The sequence below is a fragment of the Phycodurus eques genome, chromosome 7 (assembly GCF_024500275.1).
Source record: "Phycodurus eques isolate BA_2022a chromosome 7, UOR_Pequ_1.1, whole genome shotgun sequence".
Taxonomy (NCBI): Eukaryota; Metazoa; Chordata; class Actinopteri; order Syngnathiformes; family Syngnathidae; genus Phycodurus; species Phycodurus eques.
In genome coordinates, this window is record NC_084531.1 from 9,073,090 (window position 1) to 9,089,189 (window position 16,100).

The 16,100-nt window shown below is 39.3% G+C and overlaps 1 protein-coding gene across 1 annotated transcript; it reads left to right on the forward strand.

Annotated features, from left to right (window-relative positions):
• Positions 1 to 976: 976 nt before the first annotated feature.
• LOC133404697 (cytochrome P450 2F3-like) lies at positions 977 to 9,381 on the forward strand. The gene is made up of 9 exons (XM_061680804.1): positions 977 to 1,150; positions 2,583 to 2,745; positions 4,273 to 4,422; positions 5,554 to 5,714; positions 7,221 to 7,397; positions 7,623 to 7,764; positions 8,044 to 8,231; positions 8,311 to 8,452; positions 9,200 to 9,381. Exons 1-9 carry the CDS (start codon positions 977 to 979, stop codon positions 9,379 to 9,381), a joined length of 1,479 nt encoding a protein of 492 aa, XP_061536788.1.
• Positions 9,382 to 16,100: the final 6,719 nt, after the last annotated feature.

Here is a 16,100-nt window from a genome sequence, read left to right on the forward strand (position 1 = left end):
GACTTTTTTTCTTGACAAATAATATTTCTCAATGCTGCAAGATAAGACTATAATTATTTACTTTTCTGGTAAAAAAAAAAATTCTTGGCCTAAAATACAAGAGGGTTTAAACCTCTTTGTTCTTTTTGTTATCAACAAGCAACTTTTATCCCTAAAGAAAAAAGTCCTGTTGTAACATTGCAAACAATTTTTCTTATCTTAAAAATCTAATTTTTACCTTGTAATACTCCAAAATATGAGTTTACCCGTTGTTGATTATGAATACTTCTCTTTTCGTTTTAAAAAAATACTGCTTTGTTCTCAAAATTTTGTATTTTGGGCAATATTAAAAAACTTTAATTTGCAACATTGCAACATTTTCTCAAAATACTTTTTTATAATAAAACAAATCATAATTTAACTAGATACCAGACAAAAAAAGTTTTCTTCTAATCTCATGATTTTTTGGTTTAAAAAAAGACCACTTTAATAACATAATATTTCAGTTTTTCGGTAAAAAATCTGACTTTGACTTCATGTTTGTCACATTTGAAGACTTTCATCTTAATCATGCATGTAATCTCAACATTTTTGTAGAGAAAAAAAAACGACTTATTTAATATCGTTATCTTCAAATTCCTCCCATCTCCACAAAAGCAATTTATTCTTAGAATATTGTCATCTTTTTCAAAATAAAAAATTACCATTCACAACTTTAATCCTGTAATTTTTGTAATTATTTTATTTTATTTATTTATTTTATGGTTGGTTGAATTTCAAACGACCTGACCTCAGTTCACTTTAACAGGGGCTCCATTGTAAGTGAAAGATAAGTTTTGGTCCATGTTGACTGAGGTCAAATTAGACTTGTTTGTTCTGGCTGATGAGAAGTGGGCAAAGGTGCAAAGAGGAGTCACATGACCAACCTGACCTGCCTCCTCCTGCTCATTCCTGCAATTATTCCGTCATTTGGGAACGATTCACGTTCTTGAGCATTATGGAGGTTTCTGTGGCAATCTTGTTACTCGGGGTCCTGCTCGTTCTACTCTGGTTACTTGACAAAAAGAAGAGCAGCAGGACGCGTGGTCTTCCTCCAGGCCCGCTCGCACTTCCTCTTGTAGGAAACCTGCCACAGCTGGACAAACACGTTCCTTTTAAAAGCCTCCTTAAGGTGAGAACCAACAACTGTTATGTAGTAGCAGTTACAAAATGTAAAAAAAAAGAGAGAGATTTATCATTCTTTTCAAAGAAAAAAAAAGATGAATTTTCTGTCAAACATATGACTGATTCTGAAAAAAAATGGAATTGAAAAAACTTAAATTGTGTAATATGTAGGGCTGTCAAAATCAAAGCATTAATGTGTATAATTTTCAAAAATATATATCGCATTAATCATGTATTAACTCAGATTAATTACACATTTGTTTTGACCGCACACGCTACCTTTCCTTAACCGCGGATGGGTAGAGGAAAGGCGGCGCAGGTTGCGATAAGGTCCTCTGTGATCGGGTCAATGCTTTCACCCTTGCAAAGATGAGTGAGGAGACTCCAACTGGTGTGCTTGTTGTCAAATTTTGCTTCAAAAGTCATCCTGATGGGATTTTCGATAAAAACAAAGGTAATTTGCATGTTTTGCAGCGCTGAATTCTCTTTTAAGCGAAGCACGAGAAGTTTTTCCCATCTCAAAGCAAAAGGTCGTAAACGTGGTACATTTGCCGCCTGTGATTAATCGCGATTAATCAAACTTCAAAAGTGTGAGAAATCTGATTTAAAAAAATAATTGAGTGACAGCTGCTAGTAATTTGGCCATTTGTTCCCTGAAAAAAAAAATAAAACTGTTATCTTGGCATAAAACTCTGACTCAAATAAGACTATTCTCGTATAGCGATACGAGAATAGTCTTTAAAACTTTAATCACGTTATTTTTTAAAGATGACCCTTTTCTCTAAAATATATTGTTCTCCAAACAATATAATAATTTAAAAAACATGACTTTCATCTTATTTTAATGTACTTTTCTTTTAAAAGCCTCTTTAATATACAACCCCCAATTCCAATGAAGTTGGGACGTTGTGTTAAACATAAATAAAAACAGAATAGAATGATTTGCAAATCATGTTCAACCTATATTTAATTGAATACACGACAAAGAAAAGATATATAATGTTCAAACTGATAAACTTGATTGTTTTTAGCAAATAATCATTAACTTGGAATTTTATGGCTTGAGGTTATAAGATATTTACCACCAACATCTATTATATATTCTAAAAATTATATGCACTGTATGTCTGTATTGTACTGCCCCCAGGTGGCTGTGGCTTGCACACCAGAAGGAGTAGTACGATGTCCATTGAATTGACTCTACAAATGTATAAAAGAATCTTTGATTTGTTACATTCTACTTGAATGTCATTACTGTATGTTTTTATAAAGCAACATTTTATAGTTTGCTGTTTTTCTTGTTAGAAACACATTACAAAAACATTTTGGGGGAGGCTGGAATCAATTAATGGCATTTCCCTTCATTTGAGTTATGAACATAGTCACAGAAGGAATCAAACTTGTATCTCAAGGCACTGCTACGCATATTCTTTTTCCAGCTGAGTGAAACGTACGGCCCGGTGATGACGGTGCACTTGGGCTGGCAGCGTGCAGTGGTCCTGGTAGGCTACGAGGCCGTCAAAGAAGCTCTCGTGGACCAGGCGGACGACTTCACCGGCAGAATGCAGATGCCATTCCTCGTCAAAGCCACCAGGGGCTATGGTGAGCTCTGCCATCAGAGCGCAGGCCCCCTAAACGTTTACCTACATGCACGACAAAAACTGACCTTGAAAAAAAACAAACAAAGCCATTCCTCATTTCTTGATTTGCTGTAATCTTGTAGCATCTTAGTGCCAAAGAACTATGTTGAACAAAGTGGAGGAGGTTCATTTAGTCAGGTCATAGCCTTGTCTAACAGAAATAAAAGTGCGTTGTTTCCATCTTGTGGCAATTGTACATAATTGCAAACTTTTCGCGGTGGATGTCAGTTACTTGCAGATTTTCGCTATCCGCGGCAGGGTTTGGTGCCTGTCCCCCTCACTGTATATGACTTAATCTAAGCAAAATTATCTGTCAATGGAACAGGACAATTTGACGTGCAAAATTTCGTAAACTAAGTAAACATAGCTAGTCTCAAAACCCTGCCAAAAATACTAGTTTATTGACTGTATATTACCTTGGTCCTACATCTATCGTATTGCAGTGGTGCCTTGAGATACAGGTTTAATTTCTTCCATGACCTCGATGGTAAAAACATTTTAGTATTTCAAATCATCTTTACCCATTGAACTGAATGGAAATGCCAATATGTTCCAGCTTTCCACCAAAAAAAAAAAAAAAAATGGTGAAGTGTTTTTTTAATAAGAAAAACAGCACTCTGTTATATTGTACTTTAAAAAAAAAAAAAAACATACAGTGACGACACCTTTTTTGCTTCAGTTCAATGTACATTTTGCTGCTCCTTCTGGTGTGTGCCTTGGCCACTTGGGGAAACTATACGGTTATACATGGAGATGGCCAAAACTCCTCAGTGAGTCATTCTTTCCAGTGGATAAAGAATACAGTATATGCCTGTGAGTGTTGTTTATAGTCTGTCGATATGTGTTTCTGCAGTTTGTGTTCAAATATGTTTAAATGGTTATACAAAACGTCAAGGGTAATTTCGATAGCCCATCATGTCGTTTTGTATCGCGTGTTAGCATTAAGCTAGCAAACATTCCTAAGGCAACGTTATCTGCTTGTTTGAAATACATGCTGTGTTGTTCTCTTTGTTTACTGTTGAGTTTGATTGTAAACTTTAAATGGCAGTGGCAATAAACAGCTTGAAGACCATTTTTTTGAAGAATTACCAAACTACTGCTTGTTGTGAAGTGAGTTAATTGAGTTGCGTTCCTTGCCATCGTACAGTGTTTGTAATGCAAAAGTTTTGCTTGCAAGTCAAAGCAAAAAATCGGCCAGACAACGGCTCGTACCTGAAAAACCCGTAAGTCGGACCACTCGTATCCCAAGGTTTTTTAGCTAAACTGACCAGTCATACTGTAACATCTCAATAAGAAGTTAAAATACCTTGTTAAGTTTTTGCTAAAAATAAAATGCTTGAATCAAGTAAAATTCTCTTACACAAAGACTGTCTGTTTAGAAGAAATGGGCAGACAAGGATCAAATATGCATATTTTGGCTTGATTTGAGATATTTCATCTTTATTAGTTTGTGCAGTTTCTTTTTTTTTTTTTTTTTTTTTTAAATCAGGTTTGGGCATCAGCAACGGTGAGCGCTGGCGTCAGCTTCGACGTTTCACCCTGACCACGCTGCGGGATTTCGGGATGGGCCGCAAAGGGATGGAGGCGTGGATCCAGGAAGAGAGCAAACACATGATGGCCCACATTGACACTTATAAAGGTGCTGTTTGAAATCCACTCCATGCATTCATCTACCTCACTGGTTCTCAAACTGTGGTCGCTGGACCGTAACCCTTGGGGGTGCATGAGCTTTAGTTTGGAAGCCTTCAAAATAATTTGCAATATATTTTTGTGTTGTCGCTTTTTTTCTTGCAAAAAAATGCAACTTAATTATTCTAACATTGCAACTTTAAGATTAAATATTTTTTTTAATTTAATTGCAACTTTAAGATGAAATAATTCTTAATAGTTAATTTAAAAAAATATCATAATATTATGATTTTTTTCCCCTTAAAAATAGGCAACTTTTTAATTTTTATGGCATTCAGGGGTACACCTGGTAGTTAGTTCTAATTGCTTTTAATATTGTGAGGGGGTCATGTAAGATGTAAAATGTGCCCCTGTAAGGGTTCCCTGGACCTAAAATTTGGAGAACCCTTGACTTAACGGACCACGTTAAGTATGCCTGCACCTACACCTTCCCGCAAAATATTATCTAACTTTAATCTTGTAACTTTGTTGTTTTAATGCCTGTATTCCAATTCTCCAATAAAATTAGAACTTTAATTAATTGAGAAAAATATATATACTGGCGGCACGGTGGACGAATGGTTAGAGCGTGAGCCTCACAGTTCTGAGGACCGGGGTTCAATCCCCGGTCCCGCCTGTGTGGATTTTGCATGTTCTCCCCGTGCCTGCGTGGGTTTTCTCCGGACACTCCGGTTTCCTCCCACATCCCAAAAACATGCCTGAATTGGAGACTCTAAATGGCCCGTAGGTGTGAATGTGAGTGCGAATGGTTGTTTGTTTCTATGTGCCCTGCGATTGGCTGGCAACCAGTTCAGGGTGGACCCCGCCTCCTGCCCGATGATAGCTGGGATAGGCTCCAGCACGCCCGCGACCCTAGTGAGGAGAAGCGGCTCAGAAAATGGATGGATGGATGGATATATACTATTTTACTTTAATTCTGTAATATTGCAAAGTTTTCTTGAAAAAACACTTTTTGTAATTATTTCAAAGTCGTCTTGGGTGACTTAATACAGTGTCCCAAGCTGCCTTTGATTATGTCATCAATGTGTGACATCGCATTTTCATCATTGCCCGCCATTTTTGCTCTTCTCGTCCCCTCCAGCCACCCCCTTTGACCCGTCCTTCCTGCTGAGCTGCTCAGTATCCAACGTGATTTGCTCCCTGGTGTTCGGCCAACGCTTTGACTATGCGGACGCCGACTTCCTGCGGCTGCTTTCCATCATTTCAGAAATACTCCAGTTTGTGGCCAGTCCTCTGGGGCAGGCAAGTGATACTTCTATGCATCAGCAAAAAACAAAAAACAAATAAACACCAGGAATTATTGGAAGTTAAATATTAAGCACATCCTGTGTTACTCACATCAAACTGAGACTTGGGTTTCTGTTGCTGGATTTTTGTCAGTGTTGTTGTTGTCTACTTTTTATATCTTCAAATCAAGTCTTAGGCACATATTACTCCTTTTGCCAAGGGTTGGGTTTCTTCCTTCCGCCTTCCAACACACATGACTTTAATACCATTGGCTGGTTTTTGATGCATCATTGGACGTAATAGTCCACTTTTTTCGACCTATAAAATGCTTTTTGATAATAATAATAATAATAATAATGCCTTAGATTTACTGTATATAGCGCCTCTTATGGAACCCAAGGCCACTTCACACAAATTAGACAGACAAGAACACAGAACAATAGAGATCAAAAGCTGATTGAAACTGGTGGGGTTTTTTTTAGGTTGTGTTTGAAAGTGTTCAGCGATTGGGCGTATGAGATGTCCGAGAGGAGAGCGTTCCAGAGGGTGGGGGGCTGCAATGCTTAAAGTTCTTGTCCCATACGTCCACTACCGGGTATGGGGGTTGGAGAGGGGACCAGAGTTGGAAGACCTAAGGTGGTTTGGTGGAGAGGTATAGCTAAGTGTTGTCAGCATAACTGTTGAGGCCATGGTGGTGGATAATTTGTCCAAGTGGGAGCATGTAGACAGTGAAGAGGAGGGGTCCAAGCACGGAGCCTTGAGGGACACCATGGTGTACTGGGACAGGAGTGGAGGTGTTGCCGATTGGTAAGGTCAGATGTGAACCAAAAGAGGGCCATGTCAGTGAGGCCCAGGTGGTGTGATCGGTGGATGAGAAGAATGATGTGGGAGACTGTGTCCAAAGCTGCAAAGATTTTAGGAGAATGAGAATGCTGAATTGGCCAGTGTGTGGCTGAATTGGCCAGTGTGTGTGTTGTGTGTATGTGTATGTGTATGTATATGTATATGTATATATATATATATATATATATATATATATATATATATATATATATATATATATATATACGCATATACATATATATATATATATATATATGGTGCTCCTAATATATATATTATATAATATATATATATATTATATATATATATATATATATATATATATATATATATATATATATATATATATATATGTATATATGGTCCTTGAAGGCCTCAAGGTGGACAGTGAGGTCAGTTTTTATGGGATTTCTACATCACATATTGTCACGTTTTACTCCTTTTGCCTCAATTGTGAATTTTGCCATTGAACTGCTTCTTAGAGAACAGCAATATGTGCAAAAAGTACTGAAACACTGAAAAGTTGGACGTGTATTCCAAAGTTTAGAGTAGGTCAAATGAAGTTCACCTGGTTGTCGGGCATTTTAGCTTCATCTTGAAATTTCACTCGAAAGCTCAACATTTTAAACTTTTGCTGAGTACAGTATACTGTGTATCAATGACTGGATTCTTCCACAGTTGTACAACATTTTTCCGTGGCTGATCGAGCGCCTTCCTGGTTGTCAGCACAAGGTGTTTGGACACATGGAGGTGGTGCGATCCTTTATCAATGAGAAGATCCAGCAGCACCAAGACTCCATGGAGCCTGGCACACCCCGAGACTACATCGACTGCTTCCTGAACCGCATCCAACAGGTCGGAAAGAAAACCCCAAATCCTTCATGTGGACAGAATGCAGCAGCTTGGCTTCTCACTGAGTCAATGGCATTGTTTTAAGATTTTACTAGGGATTTTGAAAGCATGTATGGGTCTGGAACCAAGACACATAACTGAACTATTAAACCCTGATGTATTTACAGTATCGTTATTATATTAGTAGAGGATCTGCACCATCAGTTGTGACCGCGTTTGTGTCCTCAGGAGAAGCGCAACGAGGCCACTGAATTCTTCTACGAGAACCTGCAGGCCACAGTCATGAATCTCTTCATGGCAGGAACCGAAACCAGTAGCTCCACCATCAGATATGCCCTCAGTGTGTTCATCAAACATCCCGAAGTACAAGGTACCAAGCTCCTGCAAGGACAAAGACACATGGCTAGGACCCAGGAACTAAAAAATGTGATTCACACAACGTCGAATGGAGGCAACTGGACTCTTCTTGAACTCTTCTTGCTCTTGAAGATGTTTCACTTTTAATGCAAAAAAGACTTATTCAGTTCACAATTTTAAGGGGGAAAAATGTTTTGTCAACATTCAACATTTGCAGATTACCGTGACCTAGATAACTGACAATCTACACAGACAAAAAAGTGTTTTTTTATGGTGGGGTTGTTTTATCCAGAGAAAATGCAGCAGGAGATCGACGCCGTGATTGGACGAGAGCGCTGCGTCAACATGGAGGACAGGAAGTTCATGCCTTTCACGGACGCTGTCATCCACGAAGTGCAACGCTTCCTTGACATCGTCCCCTTCAGCATACCGCACTGCACGCTCCGTGACGTCCCGTTCCGAGGTTACACCATTCCCAAGGTAGTCCTCAGCAGACAGTCCTCAAGTCCTGGTTTGGCTCCTGTAATCCGAATGTCCGTCTTCATTGTGTCACAAACAGGGCACCATCATCGTGCCCCTGTTGCATTCTGTGCTGAAAGACGAGACACAGTGGGCGGATCCTCGAACCTTCAATCCGCAACACTTCCTGGACCACAACGGCAACTTTAAGAAGAACCCGGCGTTCATGCCTTTTTCATCAGGTATTTGTATGTACAGTATGTACAATGCTGTGAAATATTATTTGCCCACTTCTCAAATTCTTAGATTTTGGGTAGAATCCCCACTTTAAGTTCATCAAACAAATGTAAATATTAGACAAAGATAACCCAAGTAAGAATAAAATGCAGTTTTTCAATGTTTTTATTGTTTAAGGGTAAAAGAATATTCAAAGCTACCTGGGCTTGTGTAAATAATAACTGGGTTACATCTCAGAAACATAAAATGTTTATTTTTTTGACACACCAGTCCGCATCGGGAGTCACCTTTTTAAAAAATGTTAAAAAACATTTTTAAATGGTGCGGCACGGTGGGCGACTGGTTAGCACATCTGCCTCACAGTTCTGAGGACCCGGGTTTAAATCCGGCCTCGCCTGTGTGGAGTTTGCATGTTCTCCCACATACCAAAACCATGCATGGTAGGTTAATTGAAGACTCACAATTGTCCATAGGTGTGAATGTGAGTGTGAATGATTGTTTCTTTATATGTGCCCTGCGATTGGCTGGCTACCAGTCCAGGGTGTACACCGCCTCTCACCCAGAGCCAGCTGGGATAGGCTCCTGCACCCCCGTGACCCTAGTGAGGAGAAGCGGTACCGAAAATGGATGGATGGATGATACGACAAAATCATTTAGTCCAAATTATTTTGTGAACCCCCAAGATATGGTTCACGGATCCCCAGGATGTGGGAACCCCAGTAAGGACCCGCGTGTGTGTGTGTATGTTTTAGGAAAAAGAGCTTGCGTCGGGGAGTCTCTGGCCCGCATGGAACTGTTCATCTTCCTGGTCTCGCTGTTGCAACATTTCAGCTTCTCCTGCCCGGGGGGTCCAGACAGCGTGGACCTGACCCCAGAGTACAGCAGCTTTGTCAACATGCCTCGACGACACCAGCTCGTTGCCATGCCACGCTGACACCTGCACCCTCAACCAGTCAATCGGAGTATTTGTTATTCACCTTTATCACGGGTGTTCTCAAACTTTTTGGGTCCCCCAACCCCAATAATTATAATAATAATACATTTTATTTCAAGCGTCTTTCAAGAAACCCAAGGACACTGAACAATAAAATAGTGGTTAAAATCACAAAGAGAAAATTAATAAAATAATGTAAAATTGCATGAAGATACAAACATACATTCAAAATGAATAACTTATACACAATATTGAGGCAATATTGAATAGGTGCGTTCTGAGTCTGGATTTGAAGAGAAGAAAAGAGTCAATGTTGCGGATGGCAGGTGGCAGCGAGTTCCAGAGTTGGCTCTGCTCCCCTTGCAGGCTGAACATTGAGGGGGATAGAGGAGGAGGATCGGATGGAGCACACTGAAGTGGCGGCCGGACACATAAGGAGGGCGGGGATTATGAATTGCCATGAACGTGTGTCAAAGAATTTTGAATTGAATTCTGTCGATTACTGGGAGCCAATGGAGTTGCTGTAAAATGGGGGTGAGATGGTGGTACTGGAGTGTTTGGTGATCAGACAGGCTGCAGAGTTTTGAACCAGCTGGAGTTTCCGGAGAGATTTTTGAGGACGAGCAAAAAGAAGAGAATTACAGTCATCGAGGCGGGAAGTGACGAGGCTGAGGTGAGGGAGGGGCGGAGCCGGCTGATAATGCAAAGGTGAAAGTATGATGACCAGGTAATGTGATTTATATGAGAGTGAAACGAGAGAGAGCGGTCGAGGATGGCACCCGGACTCTCTACTTGAGGGGAAAGGGAGACAGTGGAGTTGTCAATTGTTTGGGTGAAACTGTCAACTTTCACCAACCAATGTTTATCATCAGATCATAATGTGTGTGCGTGTGTGTGTGTGGCTCCACTAATTAAGTACTGACAACATGGACATGCAAAGAGAAAATGTGAAAACAAATTATTATGTATATAATAAATAAGCTACATCCTGTATGACATTCATTTCTATGTTATTATCATATGCAGCGACAGAAATGAATTTTTCACACTATCTTTTATTGCTAGTGATGCTAATGTGACTTGTTCATGGCATTTTAAAATGAAACAGCATCACATGAATGGGCCTGTCGCCTGGACATATCATTAGGTACACCATCCGGGGTCGCAATAGCTCAGTCTGCAGGACTTGGCGGACATGTTCAACTTCTATCCATCCATCCATCCATTTTCCATACCGTTCATCCTCCCGAGGGTCGCGGACATGCTGGAGCCAATCCCAGCTGACTCTGGGCGAGAGGTGGGTACAACCTGAACAGGTCGCCAGCCAATCGCAGGACACGTATAAACAAACAAGCTGTTGGAGAGATGCTAGGCTGCTCCCTGGGGACTGTCGAGTTGCCCTTGGGCAAGGCATCGTCCCCACAACCCCAGCTCAAGTGGTGCAGCACTCTTTGTGCACATCTCTCACTCTGAATCTCTCCTTACATCCCTGTGTGTGTGTATGTGTGTGTGTGCGTGTGTGTGTGTGTGTACAACAAAGTATACTTGGGACACACACTATATATATATATATATATATATATATATATATATATATATATATATAATATATATAACATTTCAATAATGTCCCTCCAAAATATTTTTGTAAAATAGTATATGTAATATACTATAATATACATAATATAATAGTATATAATAATAATAACAATAAGGCCATCGGAGGACTTCCTTCTAAAAACTGAAGTAGGAAGAATTTTTCCCATCCCCGCATTGGAACTTCCAGGTGTACCTAATGAAGCGGCCGCTGAGTGTCTCGCTCGCCTCCTGCTGGCCAGTTGTGACGTGGCTCCTAATTCCCAAATCCCAAACCCCGCCCCCTCAAAGTATCATTCCATGAAAACTACTCGGACATGTGCCATTTATTCAAATAGTTGCTTAAGTAAATGTAACCTAGTAGTAAATGTAGTGTGTTACTACCCACCTCTGCATATAACTACCATGCCTGCCCCTACATGCCATTGGAATTAAAAGTTTCCCATTTTTTTAGAAAAAAAAGCCATAAAGTCACGATGAAATAATGGTAATGGTATGATAATAAAGTAGCAGTCTTTGAGAGACTTACAGTATTTTATTGTGATAAAATGTCTTATCTTACAAGAATATAAGTAATATTTTTTTCAATATAAAGCCTCAATGGTGTCATGATAACGTCATGATATTAAAGTCAAAGTTTAACAATGTGTTTTATAAATTTGTTTAAATCTTGTGATATATAAATTTTCATTATGTTTAGATTCATATTTAAAATAGTATAATTCATCCACTCCTATACAGTGGAACCTCAATAGAACAGACTTGATAGGGGCGGGGGGTTCAATATAGCCGAGTGTCCGTTACATTGAAGCAATCAATGTACATTGATTGATTGAAACTTTTATTTATTTATTTTGTTTGGGGGGGGGGGGGGGGTGATATACACCATATTACTGTAATGTACAAAATTATTGTTTTGTAGAATTTTGTTTTGTTTTTGTTTTTCTCATGCAAACACATGTACCGATACCAAATACATCACAATGCTGTACTTAAAAACTCACGAAGAGTTGTTCATGGAGTCATGTATTATTTATTTAGTGAACCTTCGCCAGGTAATGTACAGTGGGTATGGAAAGTATTCAGACCCCCTTAATTTTTTTTATTCGTTGTTATATTGCAGCCATTTGCTAAAATCATTTAAGTTCATGTTTTCCCTCATTAATGTACACACAGCCATAAGTATTCAGAACCTTCGCTCAGTATTTAGGAGAAGCACCCTTTTGCGCTAATACAGCCATGAGTCTTTTTGGGAATGATGCAACACGTTTTTCACACCTGGATTTGGGGATCCTCTCCCATTACTCCTTGAAGATCCTCTCCAGTTCTTTCATGTTGGCTGGTAAACGTAGGTGGGCAGCCATTTTCAGGTCTTTCCAGAGAAGCTCAATTGGGTTTAAGTCAGGGCTCCGGGCGGGCCATTCAAAAACAGTCACGGAGTTGTTCTGAAGCCACTTCTTTGGTATTTTAGCTGTGTATTTCAGGTCATTGTCTTTTTTGAAGGTGAACCTTTGGCCCAGTCTGAGGTTCTGAGCACTCTGGAGAAGGTTTTCGTCCAGGATATCACTGTACTTGGCCGCATTCATCTTTTCCTTCGATTGCAACCAGTCTCCCTGTTCCTGCAGTTAAAAACACACCCACAGAATAATGCTGCCACCACCATGCCTTCACTGTTGGGACTGTATTGGACAGGTGATGAGCAGTGTCTGGTTTTATCCACTCATACCGCTTAGAATTAAGGCCGAAAAGTTCTATCTTGGTCTCATCAGACCAGAGAATCATATTTTGCACCATCTTGGAGTTCTTCAAATGTTTTTTAGCAAACTCCATGCAGGTTTTCATGTGTCTTGCACTAAGGAGAGGCTTCCGTCGGGCCACTCTGCCATAAAGCCCTGACTGGTGGAGGGCTGCAGTGATGGTTGACTTTCTAGAACTTTTTCCCATATTTCGACTGCATCTCTGGAGCTCAGCCAGAGTCATCCTTGGTCTCTTCTTTACCGCTCTCCCCAGATTGCCCAGTTTGTGCGGACGGCCAGCTCTAGGAAGGGTTCTGGTCGTCCCAAACGTCTTTCATTTAAGGATTATGGCGGCCACTGTGCGCTTAGGAACCTTAGGTGCAGGAATTTTTTTTGTAACCTTGGCCAGATCTGTGCCTTGCCACAATTCTGTCTCTGAGCTCTTCAGCCAGTTCCTTTGACCTCATGATTCTCATTTACTCTGACATGCACTGTGAGCTGTTAGGTCTTATATAGACAGATGTGTGGCTTTCCTAATCAAGTCCAATCAGTATAATCAATCACAGCTGGACTCCAATGAAGGTGTAGAACCATCTCAAGGATGATCAGAAGAAATGGACAGCACCCGAGTTAAATATATGCGTGTCACTGCAAAGGGTCTGACTACTTATGGCTGTGTGATATTTCAGTTTTTCTTTTTTAATAAATCTGCTAAAATTTCAACAATTCAGTTTTTTTCTATCAATATGGAGTGCTTTGTGTACAATGCGATATAGCAACAAGTTACATATTACATTACACCATAGCACATAGTGAATAAAAGGTCCATAAAAGGCATGTGTACGGATGTTCTCTAAAGCTGAAGAACTTTCCTTAATAAAATGTAATCACCTGAATGCCAAGACATTAGAATAAATAAATAAATAAAATGTAGACGCCTACAGATGACTATAGATATGAATTATTGTTCTCAAATCTTTAATGGAACTGTGAGGCTTCATGCTCATGTCCTGCTCATTTTCCAGCTAATAAATCACATCTATCGTCATCTGCAGGGTTTGTGTTGCACAATCTATTTAGGTATGTCATCTCAATCAATTGCAATAAATATATTCTATCACCAAAAAAAAATTGAATAGCGTGTATACTAATTTATTGAGATGTACCTGTATATAATAAAACTCCCTGCTTCAAAGACAGCCGCCAGCCAGGTTGGCATTTCAAATGAGAATCAGTTCTTAATTGCCTCAACTGGTTAAATAAAGATTTAGGTTATAAAAGTATAAAACATATTTAAAACTTAGATTAAAATATCAAATTTGACAAATTTGAAAGTTTGAAATACCATCATATTTTTTTAGATCCAGTAGGTGTAAGTAATGACCAACATCAGCCACATTTGCTTCAGCTACCCTGAACTGGTAAGTGCAATGGAACCACAAACCACATGGGCTACAGGGACCTTTTGCTACCAGGAACTCAAAGTTCCTGGGCTGGTTGGTGGAAAAGCCCCTAATGCTGCTACCTGCAAGATGAAATCACTTCCGAAATGTTTTCTACCTAACCACTAATTCCCAAAGAAAACACACACACACACACACACACACACACACACAAACAGCTCATAAAGTCAATCCTACATATTTTTTTTAACTTTTATTTTTGTTTGTTTTTGTTTCAATCCCTCTGTCAGCTTCAGCCCTAAAAAAATTGTCAAATTATTGATTATTTTAAATATTTTACCTTTTAAATGCCAGGTAAATTATTATTTGTATAGATTTCTTTAAAACTATTGAAATGCTAATTTTTGTAATTGATATTATTACATTTTAAGAACAAAAACACACAAAAAACAATTATTTTCCATTTAATAGTCACTGATGAGAGTTTTGGAAATGTTGAAGATTAGCAACAAAATTGATTTGATTGCGTTAAAGCCATAACATAAATGGTAAAAATTGCCATCAAGGTGACCAGGAGGTGCAAAATGCATCATCAGAGTAGACATACTCTATACAGAAAATAATATACATTTGATTATTATTTTTTTGAATTATTATTATTTTAATTCCTGCCACATTTCTTGCCTCAAGCTGTAACACAGACAAATGTGGAGATGGGAGAAAGGTCTAGAAAGTCAACCATCACTGTAGCCCTCCACCAGAGTGGCCCGACGGAAGCCTCTCCTCAGTGCAAGACACATGAAAGGAGTTTGTTAAAAAACACCTGAAGGACTCCAAGATGGTGAGAAATAAGATTCTCTGGTCTGACCAAGACAGAAATTGATGTCCTTAATTGTAAGTGGCATGTGTGGAGAAAACCAGGCACTCCTCAACACCTGTCCAATACAGTCCCAACAGTGAAACATGGTGGTGGCAGCATCATGCTGTGGGTGTGTTTTTCAGCTGCACGGACAGGGAGACTGGTTGCAATCGAAGAAAAGATGAATGCGGCCAAGTACAGGGAAATCCTGCATGAAAACCTTCTCCAGAGTGCTCAGAACCTCAGACAGGGCCGAAGGTTCACCTTAAAAAAAGACAATGACCCTAAGAACACAGCTAAAATACCGAAGGAGTGGCTTCAGAACAACTCCGTGACTGTTTTTGAATGACCCAGCCAGAGCCCTGACTTAAACCCAATTGAGCATCTCTGGAAAGACCTGAAAATGGCTGTTCACCAACGTTCACTATCCAACCTGACAGAACTGGAGAGGATCTACAAGGAATGGCAGATGATCCCAAAATCCAGGTGTGAAAAATTCCCAAAAAGACTCATGGCTGTATGAGCTCAAAAGGCTGCTTCAACTAAATATTGAGCAAAGGGTCTGAATACTTATGGCTGTGTGATATTTCAGTTTGTCTTTTTTCATAAATCTGCATAACTTTCAACAATTCCGTTTTTTCTGTCAATATGGGGCTCTGTGTGTACATTAATGTGGAAACAAATGAACTTAAATGATTTTAGCAAATGGTTGAAATATAAAAAAAGAGTGGAAAATTGTAAGGGGGTCTGAATACTTTCCTGTAACCACTGTATTTATATTGAGGCCACAATTAAAACATTTTCCCTACATTTCATGTCAGGGGCTCCGTACATTAACAAATAAGGATGATTATTACAGTCTCCACGAAAATGTTATTGTTATTGTTAACAGTGAGACGCCAAACATCTCAGTGTGGCAGATTTTATTAAAACTATGCTTCAGTCATGAGTAGTGGTATTATATGATGTCATTTGTAGTGTACATTCAGTGCATAAAAAAATACACATTTATGATCAAGCTTAATGATTGGATGAACTATTGCAGTAAAAATATATGACAATATAGCAATCTCGCAGACTAAATATACAGATGTCAATGTTGATTGTGTTTGTGGACTCTAAATG

Bases quoted from the DNA above. Each gene is read 5' to 3' on its own strand.
- LOC133404697 (XM_061680804.1), top strand. From the start codon at position 977: ATGGAGGTTTCTGTGGCAATCTTGTTACTCGGGGTCCTGCTCGTTCTA. The intron at 1,151-2,582 runs GTGAGAACCAAC...TTCTTTTTCCAG, and splicing joins CTTTTAAAAGCCTCCTTAAG to CTGAGTGAAACGTACGGCCC. The intron at 7,398-7,622 runs GTCGGAAAGAAA...TTGTGTCCTCAG, and splicing joins TCCTGAACCGCATCCAACAG to GAGAAGCGCAACGAGGCCAC.